At 39.2% G+C, this 22,712-nt stretch overlaps 1 protein-coding gene and 1 non-coding gene across 10 annotated transcripts in view; one reads left to right on the top strand and one right to left on the bottom strand.

The window, feature by feature from the left end:
• OSBPL9 (oxysterol binding protein like 9) overlaps window positions 1-22,712 on the bottom strand; it is a 176,605-nt gene that overhangs the window by 56,785 nt on the left and 97,108 nt on the right. The window contains exon 1 of one of the 9 annotated variants that reach the window (XM_064281959.1): window positions 5,521-5,680. The exons of the other annotated variants lie outside the window; for them this stretch is intronic. Within the exon in view, the coding sequence (XP_064138029.1) occupies window positions 5,521-5,547 (27 nt within the window). The 5' untranslated portion in view covers window positions 5,548-5,680. Of the gene's footprint in view, window positions 1-5,520; window positions 5,681-22,712 lie in introns of those variants that run through there. 9 annotated transcript variants of the gene reach the window in all.
• On the top strand, window positions 12,890-12,996 carry LOC111751017 (U6 spliceosomal RNA). The gene has a single exon (XR_002786086.1). It is a non-coding gene; the product is annotated as a U6 spliceosomal RNA (small nuclear RNA).

Below are 22,712 nucleotides of genomic sequence, written 5' to 3'. Positions count from 1 at the left end.
AATTATTATTTATTCACTTGACATCTATGACTATGACATTGTGCTGGATGTTTTGGGGGTGCTCAAATCCAAGTACAGGCCCTGCTTCAAATTTATTAGAGATAAACATCTGTCTCCAAATAACTCATATGACATAGTAAAGTAAGTATTACGAGAAAAGAGACTAAGAGATTCAAAGGAGACAGGAGGATGTGAAAAGTTTCACACAGGTAACGTTTGAGAGTGCAGAATTTGGACAGAGATGGGGAGGGGGAGGAACACTGCAGTAGTGGGCCGTGGTAGGAAACAGCATAATCATGTAGGACGTTTAAACTTATTTTTTTATGCAACGACTATAGATGAGAGGGAAACCCTGGTGGTGTAGTGGTTAAGAGCTACGGCTGCTAACCGAAAAGTCAGCAGTTCAAATCTACCAGGTGCTCCTTGGACACTCTATGGGGCAGTTCTACTCTGTGCTATAGGGTCGCTACGAGTCAGAACTGACCTGATGGCAATGGGTTTGGGTTTTTTTTATAGATGAGGGCAGGGTTATGGAAACTAACAAGGAATGCTAATGTACCCAGGAATTAGGGAAGGCAAGAAGCCTTTACCATCCCAAGCCTGAAGGGACAAGGAAAGAAATCCCAAGCTCTGGCCATGGAAAAGGAGGAGCTACCCAATGGATATGCTAGTTGTAGAGACAGAGCCACTGCCAGAACTGGGCCAAAGTAGGGAAGGAGCAGGAGGAATAAATACCGCCAAAAGTTCTCTCTTCCCTTCCATCTCCCACTGCTGCTTTCCATTGGCTAAATCCAACCAGAAGCCAGAGGACAAAGGGCCCCATGTGACCCAGGCTGTAGGGGTCTCTCTCCTGGGGCACAGAGCAGAGAAGGGCAGAGAATCAACAGGCAGAAAAATGGAGAACAACTGGAAAAGGCACATTCCCAGACTGAGGGACTAACATAAGCAGAAAGAGAGACTGAAAAGCACAATGACCAAATGAGGAACAATATTCTCTCAGACAAGTATGCAAGATGGTATTTTTCAGATCCACGTGCTGAACCTGCAAGTGAACCAAAATGAGTGGCTGAACTAAAAAAAGGATTCGGTCGGGCTTGGTGAGTGGGGTGAGCAATGGATGGAGAGTGATTCACCAGAGCAGCACCCTGGTTCTCTCTGGGAAATAATAAAAGAGTAAGAGTATTCTGGGCTATATTCTAGTTATTCTAATCTCTAGCTGTGTGACCTTGAGCAAGTCACTTTACTTCCCTGGGATAGTTTCCTCCACTATAAAAGATAGGCTGATGAACTTTAAGATACCTTCCAAGTTCTAAGATTCTGTGAAACCGATACTTCCAGGTACACAGCCATAGCTCCTGGTGAGTAAAACCTCACCATACTGGAAAAATCTGGAGTCTACTTATTCACCTGCGAAGAAAATTAATTTCATTTAAAAAAAGACACAATAAGAATTTAGGTTCCAACTGTACCCAGCTCCTCCAACAGTATGACAAAGGATGCTAAAACACAAGCAAAGCTTTATCATCTAGTGTAACCTTGAAATTGAGTGAGAAAGACTAAATGAAACCAGATTTAAAAACATGCTCTAGAATGTACAGAATGCAAAGAAACAATGGAGTAAGCATTACAACTTGGTCGAGATGGCATATTTTGGAAGAAAATAAAATGAGTGGTTCAGTCAATATAGTAAAGAAGCTAAGTTCTTAAAGTGTCTCCAGAAATAAATAAATGAACTTCAATGTCAGCAGGACTACAGCTCTATTACTCATCTAGCTATCTATCTTGCATGCACGCACACACACAGAGCAACCACTACCACTCATTCATGACACAAATATTTACTGAATATCTATTATGCGTCAGATACTATTATCATATTTAAAGGACATTTTTAAGGATATTAGAGAAAATAGCAAATCAGCTCAAATTTCACCCCTACAAAAACTTCTCTAGCCAGCAACATGTTATTTTTCCTATGATACTAACAAAACCACTGAACCAATTTAGGCAGACAGAATCGACTCAGTGTCAATGGGTTTTCTGGTCTACTATTATTAATATTCTTTCAACTATGTTAGCTATCATATAGATTTGAGGGTATTTACCTGAAAATTGGCCCACTACTTGTAACACTGTTTCTAAACGTTTTCTCTAATCCCCTCTCATTTCTGGTAGCAACCAGTGAGTCTGGTGGCCTAGTGAACATTTCCAACTCTTAGGGATTAACCTAACTCCAGTACAAGTAAGCCAAAAATTTGCACACTTAAGATATTATTAAGTCATATATTTTGATCATCTAATAAGCATCCATTGAACACCTATTATGTATGTGCTAAGCAATGGACTGGGGCAATGGCCTAGGGATACAAAGATGAGCCCAAAACTCCATGATCTCCAGGAAATTAAGAGCCTAATGTAAGAATCAGGCTCTGTGAATAAAAATGTGTAACACAACCGAACCAGGGCTGTAATACAGAGATATGAACAAAGTATCCTGTAATACAAAGATATGAACAAAGTGTCACAGTAACACACAAAGGATAAGAGCAACTTTAATTCGTTCTGGGTAGAGGAGGGACGACATCATAGAAAAGGTAATATACAAGCTGTGTGTTAAAGGAAGAATTGAAGACTCGTCGTTGAGGGATAGTAGGGTAATCCTAAGCAGAGGGAAAAGGCTATGAAAGTACAAAGAATTATGAGAGGCCATGTTGATGTCGCTGTTGTTAGGTGCCGCTGAGTCAGTTCCGGCTCACAACAACCCTGTGTACAACAGAATGGAACACTGTCTGGTCCTGTGCCATCCTCACAATTGTTATGCTTGAGCCCATGTTGTAGCCACTGTGTCAATCCATCTCGTTGAAGGTCTTCCTCTTTTTTGCTGATCCTCTACTTTACCAAGCATGATGTTCTTCTCCAGGGATTGATTCCTCCTGATAACATGTCCAAAGATGGTGAGACGTACTCTCACCATCCTTGCTTCTAAAAAGCATTCTGATTGTACTTCTTCCAAGACAGATTTGTTCATTCTTTTGGCAGTCCATGGTATAATCAATATTCTTCAACCGCAGCACAATTCAAAGGCATCAATTCTTTGGTCTTCCTTATTCAATGCCCAGCTTTCACATGCACATGAGGCGACTGCAAACACATGGCTTGGGTCAGATGCACCTTAGTCTTCAAGGTGACATCTTTGCTTTTCAGCACTTTAAAGAGATGCCATGAGAGACCATGGCATGTTCTAAATGAGAAATATTTCAGTGTTAAGAGTGGACACCTTGGATGGAGCTCCTGGAGCTGAGTCCAGACTCCAGAGAGAAAAATTAGGACCAGATTGTTAATCTTAAAGGACATGTCAGGCAGTTGGACTCTGGCAAGTGAGGACCCTCAAAAGAGATATTTAAGCATAAGAATGACTCCGTAGGATTTGTTTTTTGAATTAAGAGGATGGGTAAGGGAATTCAGTGCCAGGGATACTAGTTAGAAGGTTTTTGCAAAAGTCTAGGTGAGGGATGTTGACAGCCTAAATTAAAACACTATCATCTGCGGGGGCAGAGGGGGAAGGAAAAGAAACCAAATCTGAGAAATATTACTAAGGCTGAATTAAGAGGACCTGGTGACTGGACATGGAAAATAAAGGACATGGAATAGGGCTTTCAACAACTAACTGTGTGTAGCAGGACCTTAATTAAAATATTTAGGGAGGGATACTCAGCTTAATTTTAAGAACTACTGTTTTCAAGCATAACAATCTTTAAACCTTTATTGAAAATGTTCCTAAATATAATTTTCTGCTAAGTACATTACAGTAATCACAAAACTGTCTATATATCTTAATAATCGTTATAAGCATCTGTTATCATGGTACAGCAGAAATTTAGTGATTCAACTCAACATCTCCCAAAGGACATCCTAGAATTTGCTTTCCAGAATAAAAGCCTGATTTCAGATTGTTTTCTTGCCACCTTCCTCTTTCTCAATCAACAGAACACAAACTATGCAACCTTCAGACCAGCAGAGCATGGTGGTATCGCAACGTTTTCTCCTAACTGGACCATACATTTTGAACGAAATTCCCTACTGATCTTCATATCAACTGGGGATGAATTATGGATGGCTAAATGCTTACATTATTACCAAATAATATCTTTTTGTATTAAAAAAAAAAAGAAAAATCACACCATCTAGAACTTTAGAAATAGCAAAATGGATGTGACCAATAGCATTTGATGCCTAGTATTTATTTAAGGGCACTTCAATTACAATGTCATCTTTGTCAAAATCAAACTCAGGGCACTTTCGAAACAGATCCTGCCTTCTCTGTTGTGTGTTTCTTGTTTCCCATTCTAAGCTCTCAGACTGAACATCTGGTTTTTAGTGATATAAACCTTCCCTCCCTAGACTTGGAAAGGTATTTTTACTTAAATTGTCTCTTGCTGGGCTGCACAAAAAGTAAAAGTAAATGAGATGCTAACACTATTCATCAAAGGCTTTATTACCTACTCGGTTTAATATAGGCAATGCTCTCAGAGATGATCCATAGCTAACTATATGAGAATTTCCAATTTTAAAGTTTACTACAAAAGCTCTTAAAACTGCCACTACTACCACTCTAAGATTCCTTCCTGGTTTCGCCACTGAAAAACTAGGAAATAATTACTTGATTTGTTTTTAATTTCCTGAATACAACTAAAGGTAAGTAAAGACCAGCTACAAGTAAAATCAAATGTTACCTTAAATCACTGAAAATAAGTTTTCTTGTTTAATACATTTCTCACTCTTTTAACAAAAATACTTGTGTAGTATGAATGCCAACATAAAGTGCATGATGACATAAATATGGTTCCTGATCTATTCATTTTACTTAACTTTCCATACCTAAGATGGACAGAGAACCTAAACCTTTCCCTTCAGTTGTTAAATAAACCCATAAAACTATTCCAAAGTTTTCAATATTTTTGCATAAGCTACCCCAAAAGCATAAAACCACCTCCCTCCCCACCCACATACAATAATAACATCCACAATTATTTCACACAAAAATACAAGGCCAGCCAGGTATACAATTCCAAAAATAAAACAAAAACAATGTCTGGCCTGCAACTGGAGATTCTATTAATGCGCAACTGGTCAAAATCAAGCTTTCACATTAATAAAAAGCTTAACTTTCGTGTTTAAATAATACTCTGAGACAGTTTTCGAAAAGAAAAAGTAGTTTTACAAAAATGAATCCAGTAAAAAAAGAGATTCACTTCAAAGTCTGGCTTAGTAGCGAACGACCTCTCGGTAGAACAGAAAGCCCCTACCCTCAGCCTCTAACCCATCTCAGCAAGGAAGTGAAAGCTCTCCGAGAAGAGGGGGCCTGGACTGCCAAGACTTCCTACACACCCCAGAGGGCGGCGGGAGGGAGGCTGGAGCAGAGCGACATTCACGCCCAGGGGCAGGCCCCGGGCAAGCAGCAGGGACCCAGATTCAGGGCTGGGGGCCAGCCCGTCTCCCAAACCCTCAGGGTCTACTCACTCCGCAAGTGGCCAGCCAGAAAGCCATTCGCCAGGAACCCCGCCCTCTGTGCCTCCAGGGGAGGGAACCGGAGGCTGCTCCCGAGCACCCCTTTTCCTCCCGCCTCGATGGGATCCCTGGGCTGCGGCGCAGTCAGCCCAGCCTACGGGTCAGCCCTTTCCCCAGGGACACCCTCTTTACCCCTACTCCCACCCCTACCCCGCCCCGTCCGGCCCCGACCTAGAGGCCGCCCCGATTGGCTGGCCCTCCCGGCTCCTGGCAAAGAGGCCCCTGGCGATTGGCCACGGGTCACCGCTGTAAGGTGAGTGGCTGACGATTGGCGGTTGGGCCAGTTTTGCGTGGAGAGGCAAAAGGGAGCCGGCCAGGAGCTGAAGGGGCTTGCAGCCGCGGCCCCGGTCCCGGCACCGCCCACTCCCAAACTCGACCCACGTGGCCGCCTCCTCGTGGGGCCCACGGCTCACCTTGCGGGTAGGGGGCTGGCGCAACACTTATGCGCCGGAACCTGCTCCTCGGGACACGCGGCCACTGTCCCACCGCGCCGACACCACCGCCAGGAAAAGGAGGTTGTTACTCGAAGGAGCTCAACTTGGCCGCGGGGCTCCAGTCCCGCATATTCTCTCTGGGTGGCGACTGGGGGAGATACCGGTCACAGAAACGAAACGCCTACACACACCGAATTCTAGCTCGCCATCACCACTATTCTGGCAGCTGTGGAACCTGGGCCCAGACGTTTCATCTTGCAAACTGATTTTGCTTACTTCCTGAAAGTTGTTTGTGTCGCGTTGGAGAAGGAGAGGGTATGAGGAAAGGATACTATATCAATAAACAAAAGCCTGGGTGCGTATGTTTTATATTAGTATTTATATTAATCTGGTGAGACATCATGGGCTGCTGTTGTGCCACAGCCCCATAAGGAATGTCGGTGGCTTGTGAAGATGCTTCACAAATGGCGTATAACTTCAAATTAGATAAAAAGTTAGGACTTAAGGGGATCTCGGCAGGAAATCAAAAAAATGACCGACCTACAGATCTGGAAGACAATCTCCTTTCCCTCTCCCTTCCCTAAACTCCTGTGTATCTCATTAATTTTTGTAGCTGTACTAGTACCCCCTACAAAAACTAGCACGGTGCACACTGCACAAAGGCTCAGTTTATGCTTGCTGAATAAATAAGCTCAACAGCTATACTCGATGTTAAAGATATCTTTAGTTTTATATAAATGCTTCAAAATATTCAATGCCAAATGCATTCTCTTCTTGGACCCACTCCTCAAAAGCCTGGCTTTGGTCCAGTGCTACCCCTACCTCAGTATGTAAAATCATTCCCATTCCTCCTAACATTAAAAAAAAAAAAAAAAATGCAAACCATAAATTTAGCAGTCCTCTTGACAATTCCCTCATTCCACATTCAACCCACCGTCGTCCTGTCATTTTTACCTCCTAAATATATTCTCAATTCAGTCCACTTCCCTCCATGACCATCACCCTATTACAAGTCCCAGTCTCTTGCAATTACCTCCTTACTAAAATCTTCCAGAATCTGCCGTGGCCCCTCCACTCAATTCTGAATCCTGTAGCCTGAGTACTAGTGCCAAAACAATTTCATTACTCTTATTGCTCCCCCAACCCCACTCCAGTTAAGGAACTTCAACAGCTTCCCGCTGTGCTAAGAATACAACTTAAAATCTTTAACAAGGGCCTGCAAAGTAGCTCCTAGCTCCATCTTATACGTGTCACCTCCTAATTTTCTGCCCTCCACATGATGGCCTTTTTCAAGTTTAATTTGCCATGCACCTTCCAACCTCAGGGACTTGGCACATGCTGTTTTTTTTTTTGTTGTTGTTAATACTGCCTGCTTGACACCAATTCCCACTCTTCACTTAGTTAACTTCTACTCAGTATCATTTCCTCAGGGAAGTTGTTTCAGATCTGTCTGCCTATTTCAAGTCTTGTATGTTCTTACAGTTCATGTAACTCTCCTTTGTGGAACTTATCACAGCTATAATTTTACATTTATTTGTGTTATTCTTTTTAATTGACTTTTTGAGTCATAATTTACATACAATAAAGATGCGCCCATGCAAAATGGACAGTTCAATATAATTTGACAAATGCCTAAACACATGTAACCACCGTGACAATCAGACATAAGAACATTTATTTCCATCATCCTATAATTTTTTTTTTGTGCCCTTCTGCAGTCAACCCTGACAACCATTATTCTGCTATTTCTGCTATTCTTTAATGAATGTTTTCCTCACTAGACTGAAAGCTCAACGAGGTAAGGATCCTATCTTGATTTTGTTCAACCCTGTATCCTCAGTATTTAAAAGAATGTGTGGCACATATTAAGTGCTCAATAATGAATTTCCTATCATAAATGATTCTGGAAATAAACATCAATTTTGTGATAAATATCAATCCAACTATAAACAGAAATGGAGGAAAAAATACATTAATTTTGCCAGATGGGCAAGGTCAATGTCTAACCCTCATTAATACCCTTTTAAATTTTCCTTTAATATCTGCTTTTCTAGCAGTTCGTTTTGTGCCTGGCAGCCCTAAGGACTTAATTCCATATTAAAAAAAAATTAACATTTTAAACAGTTCTCCAGGCATGGGGGGTAAAAAAAAAAAAACTACAGCTCCAATTCTATGTATTGTACTGTGTGACCCTAAAAGATATTTATATAATTCTTGCTTACCAGTTCTTTCATGGCTATGTCTTATCTCCTCAACTACATTGAAAGACCAATGGGGTCATCAAGGACTTTGTACATAATAGTCCCTCACAAAGTGTCAGACTATTATTATTTTTTTAAGTGTCCTCCAAATCTCCCATCACCATCATTAGGGGTCAGTAATTTCAAAATCCAATGCACTGTCATTTTGACAATATAAATAGTTAAGCTCTCGTAAAAAATTAGTGGACCAAATTATCCTTCATTTTTTATCAATTTATTTAAGTGTTAATAATACTGGAGAATATGATTTATGAAAGTCTCTTAACAATGCTACTGAGTTTTCTTCAACTGCATATATATTCTGTAAAGATTTACAGCCTTGGAAACCCTATAGGGCAGGTCTACTCTGTCCTATAGGGTCGCTATGAGTTGGAATCAACTCCACAGCAATGGATTTTTTTTTTTTTAATGTTCTAATTACATATTTAAAGAGGTCACAGCTACAGTCCAATGTTCACATTTTCACAGTTTAACAGTAAAGGAAACTATTTGTTAGAGATACACAGTTCTCATTTTCCTAATCCTAGTGTAAAGTTCCACCACCCATCTGTCAGTTTGTCGTACCATGGTGGTTTGCATGTTGCAATGATGCTAGAAGCTATGCTGCCAGTACTTCAAATACCAGCAAGGTCACCCACAGTGGACAGGTTTCCGCAGAGCTTCCAGACTAAGACAGACTAAGAAGAAAGGCCTGGTGACCTACTTCCGAAAATTAGCCAATGAAAACCTTATAAGATCACAATAGAACACTGACTCACTTACTTTAGGCATGTCATCAGGAGGAGTCAGTCGCTAGAGAAGGACATTATGTTTGGTGAAGGAGAAGGCCAACAACGGCATGGGTGACCCTTGGTGAAATGCACTGACGTAGCAGCTGCAACCATGGATTCTAACATGCTGGTGATGATGAGGACAACACAGGACCGTGCAACGTTTCATCTGTTGTACATACGGTTGTCACGAGTCAGAGTCTACTCAATGGCAGCTACCTATCTAGCGTAAAAGTTAATATGCATAAAAAATGGAGCATTTAAAATGAAAAGTAATTACATAATCCAAAGCAACTTTACCCATCTTGTGCCAGGAAGCTGTGGTACTTCTAACCAAATTTGGCAACTCAAGTGTTTTTAATGAAACTTATAAGTTGTTTCAGAAGGAAGCTCAGTGATCATAAACCCACATATGACAACTGATTTCTAACACATTAATCAAAAGAATCTTTAACACTTACCACTGAACTACTTAATTAAAGCTATTAAGTGGTTAAATTAAATTGCTACCTAATTTCTTTGTTCAGGATAAAAACATAAAATATGGTGATCAAGAGGTATAAAAACAATTGAGAAAAATCAAAACACTAAGTTTTGGCGGGGGCGGGGGGAGCGGGGAGGTTGGGAGAGGAGATGTCTTTAAAATGGCAAGAAGTCCTGGGTCAAAAATAGGCAAACTCTACCTATAGCTATTTTGGTGAAAAGGAAAAAATAACTATACAGAATTCATGTACTACTTTCATAATTATTTCTTCTAGACAACGTAATAATGTCACCAAAAAGATCACATTCTGCCCTGATGTCATCTTGGACATAGGTAACAAATACTTTTGGTAGCAACAGATTTAAAAAAAGGAAGAAAAATGTTAAGAAGTCAAATCATATATCCCCTAGGCATTTGCCTAGCAGCTCAGGCCAAATTGCTGGAGCAGATAACATTAAAAGACAACTTTCTAAAGCAAGGTTTCTAGCTTTACTATTTTGTCTTACCAGTATCCAGAAGTCTCAAAACTAAAGTCAGCCAATAAAATTCCACACAGATTAAATAAATACACCACCTGTCATATGGTACAAGCAGTCCCTACCTTACGATCAGGTCTACCATGTGCCAAAAGTTAGTTTGTAGATTGCTTGCAATTCTCAATGCATTATCAAACATCCTCTATGCAAACCACAGTGGGTATAATAGTGTGTTGTCTTGTTCACCACTGTATCCAGCATGTATTAGGTGTTTAATGTCTGTTGAATGAAGTACCAGGTACTATGCTATGAAAATAGCAGAATAAACAGCTAAAAGAGTTGAAAATGACTAAGGTACAAAATGGAGAAAGAAGGACAGGAGGTCATTGTTTTTCTACATGCACCTTTCAGTACAATTTAATTTTTTTAATTAGATAGGTATTATTGCCCTGATTTTTAAAAGTAAAATTCTGTATCAGTCACTTAACTTTCTTCTGAAACAACATGTATATTTCATTAAAGCATCTGAATTTTCAAATTTGGTTAGAGATACACAGCTCCCGATCACAAGATGGGTGAAACCGCTTTGTATTATGTACTATTCATTGTAAATGCTCCATTTTTTATCCAGTCATCAGTATTAGGACGTTAACAAATGAGAACTACAAGTTTATCCCTAGGGAAAGAATGTGGGAAATGCATTATTTTTATTATATATGCTTCTACATTGTTTATAAAAATTTTATAAGAGGATCAAAGACCTAAATATAAAATCTAAAACAATAAAGAGCATGGAAGAAAAAAAAAGGGACAATGCTAGGTGCCCTAACACATGGCATAAACACTATACAAAACATTACTAGCAATGCACAAACACCAGAAGAGAAACTAGATAACTGGGAGCTCCTAAAAATCAAACACTTAAGCTCATCCAAAGACTTCACCACAAGAGTAAAAAGACAACCTACAGACTGGAAAAAATTTTTTGAAATCTACAAGATACTGCAAAACCTCAACAACAAAAAGAAAAATAACCCAATTAAAAAATGTGCAAAGGATATGAACAGGCACTTCACCAAAGAAGACATTCAAGCAGCTAACAGATACATGAGGAAATGCTCACAATTAGTAGCCATTAGAGAAATGAAAATCAAAACTACAATGAGATACCATCTCATCCCCAAGAGGCTGGCATTAATCAAAAAGACACAAAATGATAAATGTTGGAGAGGTTGTGGACAGACTGGAACACTTACACGCTGCTGGTGAGAATGTAAAATGGTATAACCACTTTGGAAATCGATTTGGTGCTTCCTTAAAAAGCTAGAAATAGAAAGTACCATACGACCCAGCAATTCCACTCCTTGGAATATATTCTAGAGAAATAAGAGCTCTCACATGAATAGATACATGCACACTCATGTTCACTGGAGCACTGTTAACAAGAATGGATAAACAAATTATGGTTTATTCACAAATGGAATACTATGCAACGATAAAGAACAATGATGAATTTGTGAGACATCTCATAACATGGATGAATCTGGATGGCATGATGCTAACTGAAATTAATCAGTCATAAAAGGACAAATATTATATGAGACTACTATTATTAGAACTCAAGAAAGGGTTTAAACACAGAAGAATACATTTTTTGATAGTTACGAGGGTAGGGAGGAAAGGAGAGGGGTATTCACTAACTAAATAGTAGACAAGAATTATTTTAGACGAAATGAAGGACAACATACAGTACAGGGGAAGTTGGCACAACTGGACTAAACCAAAAGCTATTTCTTGAATACAACCAAACACTTCAAGGGAGAGAGTAACAGGGGCGGGGGTGTGGGTACCATGATTGCAGGTGACTTCTAGGTCAATTGGCATAACAAAGTTTATTAAGAAAATGTTCTGCATCCCACTTTGGTGAATGGCATCTGGGGTCTTAAATACTAGGAAGTAGCCATCTGAGATGCCTCAGTTGGTCCCAACCCACCTACAGCAAAGGAGCATGAAGAACACCAAAGACACATGGAAAATATTAGCCCAGGAGACAGAAAGGGCCACATAAACCAGAGACTCCATCAGCCTGAGACCAGAAGAACTAGATGGTACCCGGCTACCACCAATAACTGCCCTGACAGGGAACATGACAGACAGTCCCTGATGGAGCAGGAGTAAAGTGGGGTGCAGAACTCAAATTCTAGTAAAAAGACAGGACTTAATGGTCTGACTGAGAGTGAAGGGACCCCAGAGGATGTGGCCCTCTGACTCTCTGTTAGCCCAAAACTAAAACCATTTCTGAAGCCAACTCTTCAGACAAAGATTAGATTGGACTTTAAGACATAAATTGATACTGGTGAGGAGTGTGCTTCTTAGCTCAAGTAGACACATGAGACTAAGTGGGCAGCTGCTGTCCCGAGGCAAGGGGGCAGCTGCTGTCCCGAGGCAAGGTGAGAAGGCAGAGGGGGACAGGAGCTGGTTGAATGGACACAGAAAGTACAGGGTGGAGAGGAGGAATGTGCTGTCACATTATAGGGAGAGCAACTAGGGTCACATAACAATGTCTGTATAAGTTTTTGTGTGAGAAACTGATTTGAATTGTAAACTTTCACTTAAAGTGCAATAAATAATTCATAAAAAAGCATGTGTTATTGTGTCATTATTTTATTGTAGTTTTTAAAAAATTCATCTTCATTATGATTTTTATTTCTTCTTTATCCTAGACCGAACTCCATAAAGGCAAGAGCCATGTCTAGTTTATTCACGATTACATCCTCTTTATCAAGTATAGTGCATGGAACACAAGAAGTACTCAGTAAATATTTGCCAATAACTTTTCTGAATTCTCTGTATGTTCTGCACTTAGTATGCACAACTTTAAAAGTTTTTAAACTTTGTGCTCGCTTCGGCAGCACATATACTAACATTGGAACGATACAGAGAAGATCAGCATGGCCCCTGCGCAAGGATGACACGCAAATTCGTGAAGCGTTCCATATTTTTAAGATGTATGTAAACCTACATATGACAGACTGATTGGAATGGTAAATGTTCACTTGAAGCTTAATAAAAATTAATTAAAAAAAAAAAGTTTTTAAACTTTATTTTTATAAAGGCATGAAAATATACAGTAAGTTCTAAAAGACTTCCATAAAAACACAGTTAAAATAAATAAAGGAATAACCTTCATCTGTCTATAAAACTGAACCATCTATTCTTCATTGTTTCCTGAGAGTTCAGGGTAGACAAGACACCACTAGTACAACAAAGTCAATAAGAAAAATGAATCCTAGAATGCTAAGTTCCAATTTAGGAGCCAGAAAATTGTCTACCCTCATTAGTGGCAAAGACATTGGCAACAGCCCTCAGGGGAATCTTCCTTTGTTATAGGAAACCCAAGTAACTGGCTACTTCTCCGTACTACTTTACCTGTGGAAGGGCTGACACATCTATTTCGCAGTAATTTCCTTTGGCAAACAAACGGCTTCAACAGAGAAGAACAAAATACATCTATTTGTCTATGTGATACAAAAAATAAAGTCTAATGATGCCAAGGGAAACAATACAGTAGCAGTTAACGTATCTTTACAGATTGAGAGATGGAAAGGTATGTTAACGCTAATCTTCAGTGAAGTAGCGTAACACTCAAGAAAAGCATGCAAAAGATTTCCATTTACCCTAGTTACCCAGTTAGACACATAAGCCATTATAGTAAATTAGGGTGGAGTCAGAATATATTACAGATTAATTTCTCAGTTACTCTCCTAAACTGCACCTTAAATACTAAATTTCTGGTTGTCTATTATAAAAGTGTGGCAGATATATAACTATCATACGAAAGTATCTTCTTCTGAAAAAAAGGTTTCAGAATGACGATTTTTCAGCGTTGATAATGATTTGCAATATGAATCCTATCACATCGCCTTTATGTATAATGATGTTTTACCCACAGATTCAATAGCATTTCTGGTTAGTGAAATTTCTAACAACCGAACGCTTATCTCTTAGCCTCCTCCCTTACCAATATTCTTACACAAGGTATCATGCCCTTTCTAAGGGGCTTGAGATCAAAGCCAGAGGATAGTGAACAAACAGTAAAAAGGAGAAATTATAAAATAGCAAGACAGTAGCAATGAAATTTCAATTGGATAACCATTTGAAGATAGTCTATACTGGCCTATATAAACTCTTCGTAAGAGGAAAAATTATAGCCCAAATTCTTGGTCCAAAGAATAATCACAGAAGCCGTTTAGTATAAAATATTTTAAATATCAACTCATTTATAGTATAAAAGTAGAACACTAAAGCTCTACACCACTCAAAGTATCTATGAGTGTTTTCAAACCGGAATCTGTAAGTCTCTGCAACAATCTTCTGTATTTCTACTTCTCATCATCTATGAACACTGGTATAACCATACACTGAACCAGCTCAGTACCAACCTTAAAACCAAGTGCTACCAAGTCATTTCATTTCCACTGTTTGTGTTTATAATCATCTTGGCACCAACCACTACTGCTTTAATTGTCACAGAAGTGCTTTAGTGTGCTGTACAAATAAGGTTTCCCAGAGAACAGAGAAAAGTGGTAATATGATAGAGTCATCACATTCCACACGATGGTGTATGCGTGCGAAACTTAAAAAGAACCTATATCCTAACAGTATCATTTTCACATGGTAGGTTGAGGTTTGTTGTTTGCTGAGGTTTTATACCTACTGGCCAAAACCAGTATTAATTTAGATTTTACTGCTTTGTGTTTTGTGTGTATTTAATTTGAATTTTTCTTTCGGGTGTGTAGTTCCCTAAGATCATTAGCATAATAAATTTATACCTAGCTTTACATTTGCCCACTTCTAAGTATCCTATTTATATACAAATAATGTGAGCATTTTACGTTATTTTGCCAACCATGCCCCCCCCACCCCAGGTATTTTTGAAAGGGAACTATGCTTAAAAACTAGCATACTGTACTTACAGTGCACTTACAGTACAGCACCCTTATGAAAATACCTGGGGGGGGTGCAGTTGGCAAAAAAAAAGATAACGCTCACAGCTCACATTGAGTAAAAACATGGTAAGAGCATGATGCGATACCTTACATATCAGCATCCTGGGCTATAAGAGCTTTTTCTAAAATAGGCCCAAACATACTCAAGTTAATAAGGCTTATTTTTACATCTCTATTAAAAAAAAAAAAAGAATTTTTTTATGTTATCCAGACAAGCTGTTATAATTCACTTATACAATATAAACCCCCCCCACCAAAAAAAAAAACCATTGTTGATTCTGACTCATAATGGCCCTATACCAGATATAAGATACTACAAAACCTATAGGATGTAACATCCTATTGACTGAGTCTCCTTTCAGTGATCAATTCCTTGCTTAGCAGTCTCTCAGTATTCAGGCTGTGCTAAATATTACTAACTCAGCCAAACCAAGTGGATTCCAACTCATGGCAATCCCATGTACGTCAGAGTAGAACTATGCTCCGTAGGGTGTTCAATGGCTGATTTTTTCAGAAGTAGATAACCAAGGCTTTCTTCTGAGATGCCTCTGGGTGTACTGAAACCACCAACCTTCTGGTTATCAGCTGAGTGCTTAACTATTTATGCTATCCAAAAACTCCACTAAAGGTTACTAGGGTAAATAAAGAATCTGAATGGTTTCCCTCCATTAATCAGTATCAAACATCCACTGAACACCTTCTACAGGATAAGAGGAGGGGATTAAGAGATTCAGTAGCCCTCCCTTCAAGAAGCTTCCTAATTTAGTTGGGGGTAAAGACATTAAAAAAATACCACAAATTAACATACAACAAATTTCAAATGACTATTGGAAACTCAACTTTCATAGGATTTAAAAGGAAAAAGAGGAATTTAGTTGTCTTCTCCCATCCTCAGACTATCCTAGTTACAATTTCTGATACCCACAGCGGAGCAGGAACAATGGGAAGGGAAGGAAGAGAGGAAAGAGAGAAGGAAAGGAAAAAGATAGAAGAGATAATCTGGATGGATTTACATTTAATCAGAATGGAACTAACATTTGTTAAGCACTTTCTATGTGCTAGGGCTTTATATGTTGGGGGGGATATTATAATATCTTAACACAACTACTTTGTTGAGTCTTCATACCTAGTTTTAAAGATGAGGAAACTGAGGCTTGCCAGAAATTTAGCACATGCCCCAGATTACTCAACTAGTAAGAGGGCAGAGCCAGGACCCAAATTCTGGTTGGCCTGTCTCTAAAGCATTTCTACTGTAACATGCTACATCTCAAACCAGTCAGAAGTTTGGATAGCACCTGTTGGGCTTTGCCCAGGACACTTGGAAACATATTACCAGCAATATAGGGTTTCTCTCTCTATATATATCCTCATGAAATTTACAATCTCTGGGGCAGAAATCAGTTACATAATATCATACTATTAAAAGAGATAAAGCATGTAAAGCCCACACCGTTTCTGGCACATAAGAAGTGCTCTAATGTTAGTTGATCTGAAATTGACCTAACATGCAATCAAGATACACTGGTAATTACTGGTGGATGGAATGCGCAAGTTGGAAACCAAGAAGAAGGGTCAGTAGTTGGAAAACACGGCCTTGGTGATAGAAATGATGCTAGAGAGCGCATGATAGAATTTTCTGAGACCAATAACTTCTTCATTGCAAATACCTTTTTTCAGTAACATAAACAGTGACTATATGTGGACCTCACCAGATGGACTATACAGGAATCAAATTGACTACATCTATGGAAAGAGATGATGAAGAAGCTCAATATCATCAGTCAGAGCAAGGCTAACTGCGGAACAGGTCATCGATTGCTCATATGCAAGTTGAAGCTGAAGAAAATTAGATCAAGTCCATGGAGCCAAAATACAATCTTGAGTATATCCCACCTAAATTTAGAGACCATTTCAAGAACAGATTTGACGCACCGAACACTAATGACCAAGACCAGGCGAGTTGTGTAATGACATCCAGGATATCCTACATGAAGAAAGCAAAAGGTCATTAAAAACACAGAAAAGAAAGATAAGACCAAAATGGATGTCAGAACAGACTCTGAAACTTGCTCTTAAACACAAAGTAGCTAAAGCAAACAGATGAAGTAAATAAAGTAAAAGAGATGAACAGAAGATTTCAAAGGTCAGCTCAAGAAAAAAAAGTAAAGTATTATAAGGAAATGTGCAAAGACCTGGAGTTAGAAAACCAAAAGGAAAGAACACGCTTGACATTTCTCAAGCTGAAGGAACTGAAGAAAAAAATTCAAGCCTCAGGTTGCAATAGCGTAGGGTTCTATGGGGAAAATACTGAACGACATAGGAACCATCAAAAGAAGACGCAAGGAATACACAGTCACTGTACCAAAAAGATTTGGTTGACATTCACCCATTGTAGGAGGCAGCACATGATCAAAAACCAATGGTACTGAAGGATGAAGTCTAAGCTGCACTGAAGACTTTGGTGAAAAACAAGGCTCCAGGAATAGACGGAATACCAAGTGAAATGTTTGGTATTGAGAGAGTGGGATGCTGTTCTAACAGATACCTAAAATATGGAAGCGGTTTTGAAACTGTGAATAGATAGAGGATGCAGCGCTGGAGGTGCTCACTGGTCTATGCCAAGAAATTTGGAAGATAGCTACCTGGCCAACCGACTGGAAGAGATCCATATTTGTGCCCATTCCAAAGGAAGGTGATTCAACAGAATGCAGAAATTATCAAACAACATCATTAATATTACACACAAGTAAAATTCTGCTGAATATCATTCAAAAACAGTTGCAGCAGTACCTCAAAAGGGAACTGCCAAAAATTCAAGCCAGATTCAGAAGAGGATATGGCATGAAGGATCTCATTGCTGATGTCAGATCTTTGCTGAAAGCAGGGAGTACCAGAAAGATGTTTACCTGTGTTTTACTGGCTACGCAAAGGCATTTCATTTGACTATGTGGATCATAACAAATTATGGATAACATTGCAAAGAATAGGAGTTCCAGAACACTTAATTGCGCTCATGAAGAACCTTTACATAGACCAAGAGGCAGTCATTCCAACAGAACAAGGGGATACTGCATGGTTTAAAGCCAGGAAAGGTCTACATCAGGGGTATATTCTTTCACCATACTTATTCAATTTGTATGCTGAGCATATAATCACAGAAGCTGGACTATATGAAGAAGAACATGGCATTAGGATTAGAGGAAGACTCATTAACAACCTGCGATATGCAGACGATGCAACCTTGCTTGCTGAATGCGAAGAGGACTTAAAGCACTTACTAATGAAGATCAAAGACTACAGCCTTCAGTAGGGATTACACCTCAACACAAACAAAACAAAAAATCCTCAGAACTGGACCAATAAGCAACATCATAATAAACAGAGAAAATATTAAAGTTGTCAAGGATTCCATTTTACTTGGATCCACAATCAACATCCATGGAAGCAGCAGTCAAGAAATTAAATGATGTATTGCATTGGGCAAATGTGCTGCAAAAGACCTCTTTAAAGTGTTAAAAAGCAAAAGATGTCACTTTGAGGACTAAGGTGCACCTGACCCAAGCCATGGTATTTTCAATTGCCTCATATAAACGTGAAAGCTGGAAAATGAATAAGGAAGACCAAAGAAGAATTGATGCCTGTGAAGTACAGTGTTGGCGAAAAATATTGAATATACCATGGACTGCCAGATGAATGAACAAATCTGTCTTGGAAGACGTATAGCCAGAATGTTCCTTAGAAGCAAGGATGGCAAGCTTTTGTCTCACATACTCTGGACATGTTATCAGGAGGGACCAGTCCCTGGAAAAGGACATCATGCTTGGTTAAATACAGGGTCAGCAAAAGAGGAAGACCCTGAACAAGATGGATTGACACAGTGGCTGCAACAATGGTTCATGCATAACAACAATTATGAAGGATGGCAAGGACCAAGCAATGTTTCATTCTGTTGTACACTAGGGTCGCCATGAGTCAGAACTTACTTGAAGGCACCTAACGTCAATAACGTTAGTTGCTGTTGTTATTATTATTATTATCAGACAGAATGTTATATGGAGTGTGCGATACAAACAGTTAATGCACTCGGCTGCTAACTGAAAGGCTGGTGGTTCTAGACCACCCAGAGGCACCTCAGAAGAAAGGCCTGGTGATCTACTTCTGAACACTAGCCGTTGAAAACCATGGGGCACCATTCTACTCTGACACACACGTGGGTGCCATGAGTTGGAATCAACTCAACAGCAACTGGTGTTTTTTAGAATGTTATATGGGCTACAAGAAAGTAGAAAGTACGGCAGAGGTTAAGGAAGACTGTTTTATATTATAGTGATAAGAATGGAGAAACACGTAATAGGTGTGCTGGGCCTTGAACGATTGGAAAGAAATCTGACAGAGACAAATTTGAGGACTGGGACTGGTGAGGATTTAAAGAAAACAGCAGGAGTAAAAGCATGGGGCCAGGAATAGTGTAGGCAATTTGTATCAGAAACCTGAACTAGGGTTGTGGCAAAGATGGGGAAAGTGAGAGGAGAGATATAAATATAAATGAAGAGACCTTGGGTCTGGCAGGTTAGAAGTTATTACCTAAAAAGACTCTAAACTTTCAAACCTCAATGGCTCAGAGAATTAATAGAAACAGAAAAATTAAAGAGCTAGGTGTGGGGAAGAGAGAGATGACAAGCTCAGTATTAGCCACGTTCAGTTTGAGACCTACGGAGACATCTAACTGGCAAAATCCAAAAGGAAGAAATGTAGTTCTAAAATTACATATGAAAAGAGATATAGAGATTAGAGGAAGAAACAAAAGTCATCCATACATAAGCTTTAGGTAAATCTATGCTGGAGGCTGCTAGAGGGAGAAGGAGTAAAAAAAAAAAAGTCACAATCTAATAGGAAGCATTATGCAGTCAAGAGTATGGGTGTAGTCTTAACGGTGGGAAAGTGAGAATATTTTTTTCTTTAAAGTATGAGAAGCAGAGAAGTATAGGTGAAGTCACTAAGAAATGCTGAAGAAGGAAAAACTCTTTTTCGTGAAAAAGGGATCAAGACTGTAATTAGACACTCAATACTAATGAAAAAGATTCCACTGTGGAGATTCCATTAGAAGTCAATAAGAAGACTGTTAAGTAGTAATGGATATGCAATTTAAAAAAACCAAAAACCAAACCCCTTGCCGTCAAGTTGATCCTTACTCATAGTGACACTACAGGACATAGTAGAACTGCCCCGGTGGATTTGAACTGCCGACCTTTTGGTTAGCAGCCATAGTAATTAGCCACTATGCTACCAGGGTCTCCATGCAATTAAAATCAGACAAAATTAAAATTGTGATAGAGCCATCTTGCTTTTGTGGCCTCTAACAGTGCTAGAAGCAAAGAAAACAGATAACAGGTACGCTGAAAAATGGAGACCAGGATGGTATACAGCACAAAAGTCCCAGGACAAGAAATTCTATGGGTGATAACAAAATGAATGTTAAAAAAGCAGACCATAAAGCCTACACAGGGAAATGAGAAGCAAAATTAGAAAAGTACGAATGAGCAGGAAAAAAATGGAGTAGGGCTCAGATCAAAATGAGAGAAGTTCAGAAGAAGTAAAGTGGGAGAGGTTGACAATAAGAAAACTGGTCAAAGAGAAAACACTTTTTAATTCAATATACGGAAGTGGTGCATCTCTTAGTAATGACAAGGCCAAAGCACTGTAATTTAATAGTTAAAGTAAAGATGAATTTCAATGGAAAAGGAGGACATGTAAATAGGCCAAGTGTTTGATTGGGAAGCAGTGTTACGTAGTAGAAAGGTTCCTCATCTACAAACTGAGGTCAAAAATATATATTTTATAACAAAATAAAATAATGAAAGAAAATAACCTAGCACAGTTGTGGGTACATGGATATATTTAAAATGTAGGTTGCTAGCATTGAATCTCTTCTCCCATTTGAAGGGCACATACCCCACAGTGCCTAATAGATAATATGTTGTCCTCAACAGGAAACCCTGGTGGCGTAGTGGTTAAGTGCTACGGCTGCCAACCAAAGGGTTGGCAGTTCGAATCTGCCAGGCGCTCCTTGGAAGCTCTATGGGGCAGTTTTACTCTGTCCTGTAGGGCTGCTATGAGTCATAATTGACTCAATGGCACTGGGTTTGTACTCAATAAATAGCAATAGGATAAAAAACTGTATGTCACCTATTTGTTCCTTAATTTCCTTAAATTATTTCCCCATTTAATAAATAGTTATTGAACATTATTAGAATGCCTGGCACTGGAAGTGGGAATGGCAGGTGTAGTAGCTGTAGTATTAGTAACGGCAGCTAACATTTATCAAATTCTTACATAAAACCAAACCCGTTACTGTCGAGTCGATCCTGACTCAATAGCGACCTTATAGGACAGAGCAGAACTGCCCCATAGGGTTTCCAGGAAGCACCTGGTAGATTCAAACTGCCATAGCTCTTAACCACTAGGCAACCAGGGTTTCCAATTCTTACATTAAAACAAAACAAAACAAAACCCACTGCCATAGAGTCAATTCCGACTCACAGTAACTCTAAAGGACAGAGTAGAACTGCCATACAGGGTTTCCAAGGAGCACCTGGTGGATTTGAACTGCCAACCTTTTGGTTAGCAGCCATAGCTCTTAACCACTAAGCCACCAGGGTTTCCACAGGTAGGCATTATTCAAGCAGTTTGCATTTAACTCATTTAATCATAAGAACACCCCATGTAGCTGCTTTTATTATCTTTATATTATAGATGAGGACACTGGAACTGAAAGAGATTAAGTTCAATGTCAAGGGTTACATTTAAGTGGTGGTGCTGGGATATAAACACAGACATTCTGGCTCCAGAGTCAAGTTCTTCACTACATGTCACTGCCTCTGGGAAGACAATCTTTACCTCTTTGCCACTTGAAATTAACATTTAATTCCTTATTTCCAAATGTCCTATCTTCTCCATGCTTTAAGTTTAAGGGAAAAACAAATTCTTTTGTATTATATGTATTTGACAACCTATCAATGCTCTCAGAAGACTTAGACTTCTCAAGGTTGTCCTTTTCTTCTTATTATTTATTCCCAAAGACATATAAGCTCTCTTCTTAACAAGCTCATAAACTCCAAAATTGAGTCAAATTAGGTACCTGACTTGAAAGAGTATATACATCCTAACTGGGGAGGTAGAAGTTATACATACTTGAAAAGATAAACAAGATGAATACGATAAGGACTTAGTGAATAGTGCAACCAGTACGGACTTCAAAAGAAAGATTACTGAGTGGGAGGGGTTTCAGTCAGAGAAGGCTCCAGCTCCACAAAAGAGGTCAGTTCTTAACTGGGCTTTGAAGAAAGCAGACAGCATGTAAAGGTAGAAAGGAGCAGAGCGAAGGAAAACGGCGTTTTAAAGAGAGAGAATATCATAAGCAAGAATGTGGAGGTCAGAAATAAACAAGATGTGTTCAGAAGGGAGCAAATGAGCAACAGCACTCTAATAGAAAGTTTATATACGGGTATGGTGGAAGAAACGTCCAGAAGGGGAGGCTGAGAGCAAATCATGGAGAGACTTGAACGTCAGTATAATCAGAAGTGATGGGGGGATCTTACCTGCCATATTCAGTCTGATATGATTATTAAAACACTTATCTTTTTACTGGACCACAAATTTGCTGAACTAATGCTTTATTCATTCATAAAACTGTTTAAAAAGAAATTATAA

The sequence above is a fragment of the Loxodonta africana genome, chromosome 3 (assembly GCF_030014295.1).
Source record: "Loxodonta africana isolate mLoxAfr1 chromosome 3, mLoxAfr1.hap2, whole genome shotgun sequence".
NCBI classification, from domain to species: domain Eukaryota; kingdom Metazoa; phylum Chordata; class Mammalia; order Proboscidea; family Elephantidae; genus Loxodonta; species Loxodonta africana.
This window is presented reverse-complemented; position numbering and strand designations above follow the sequence as displayed.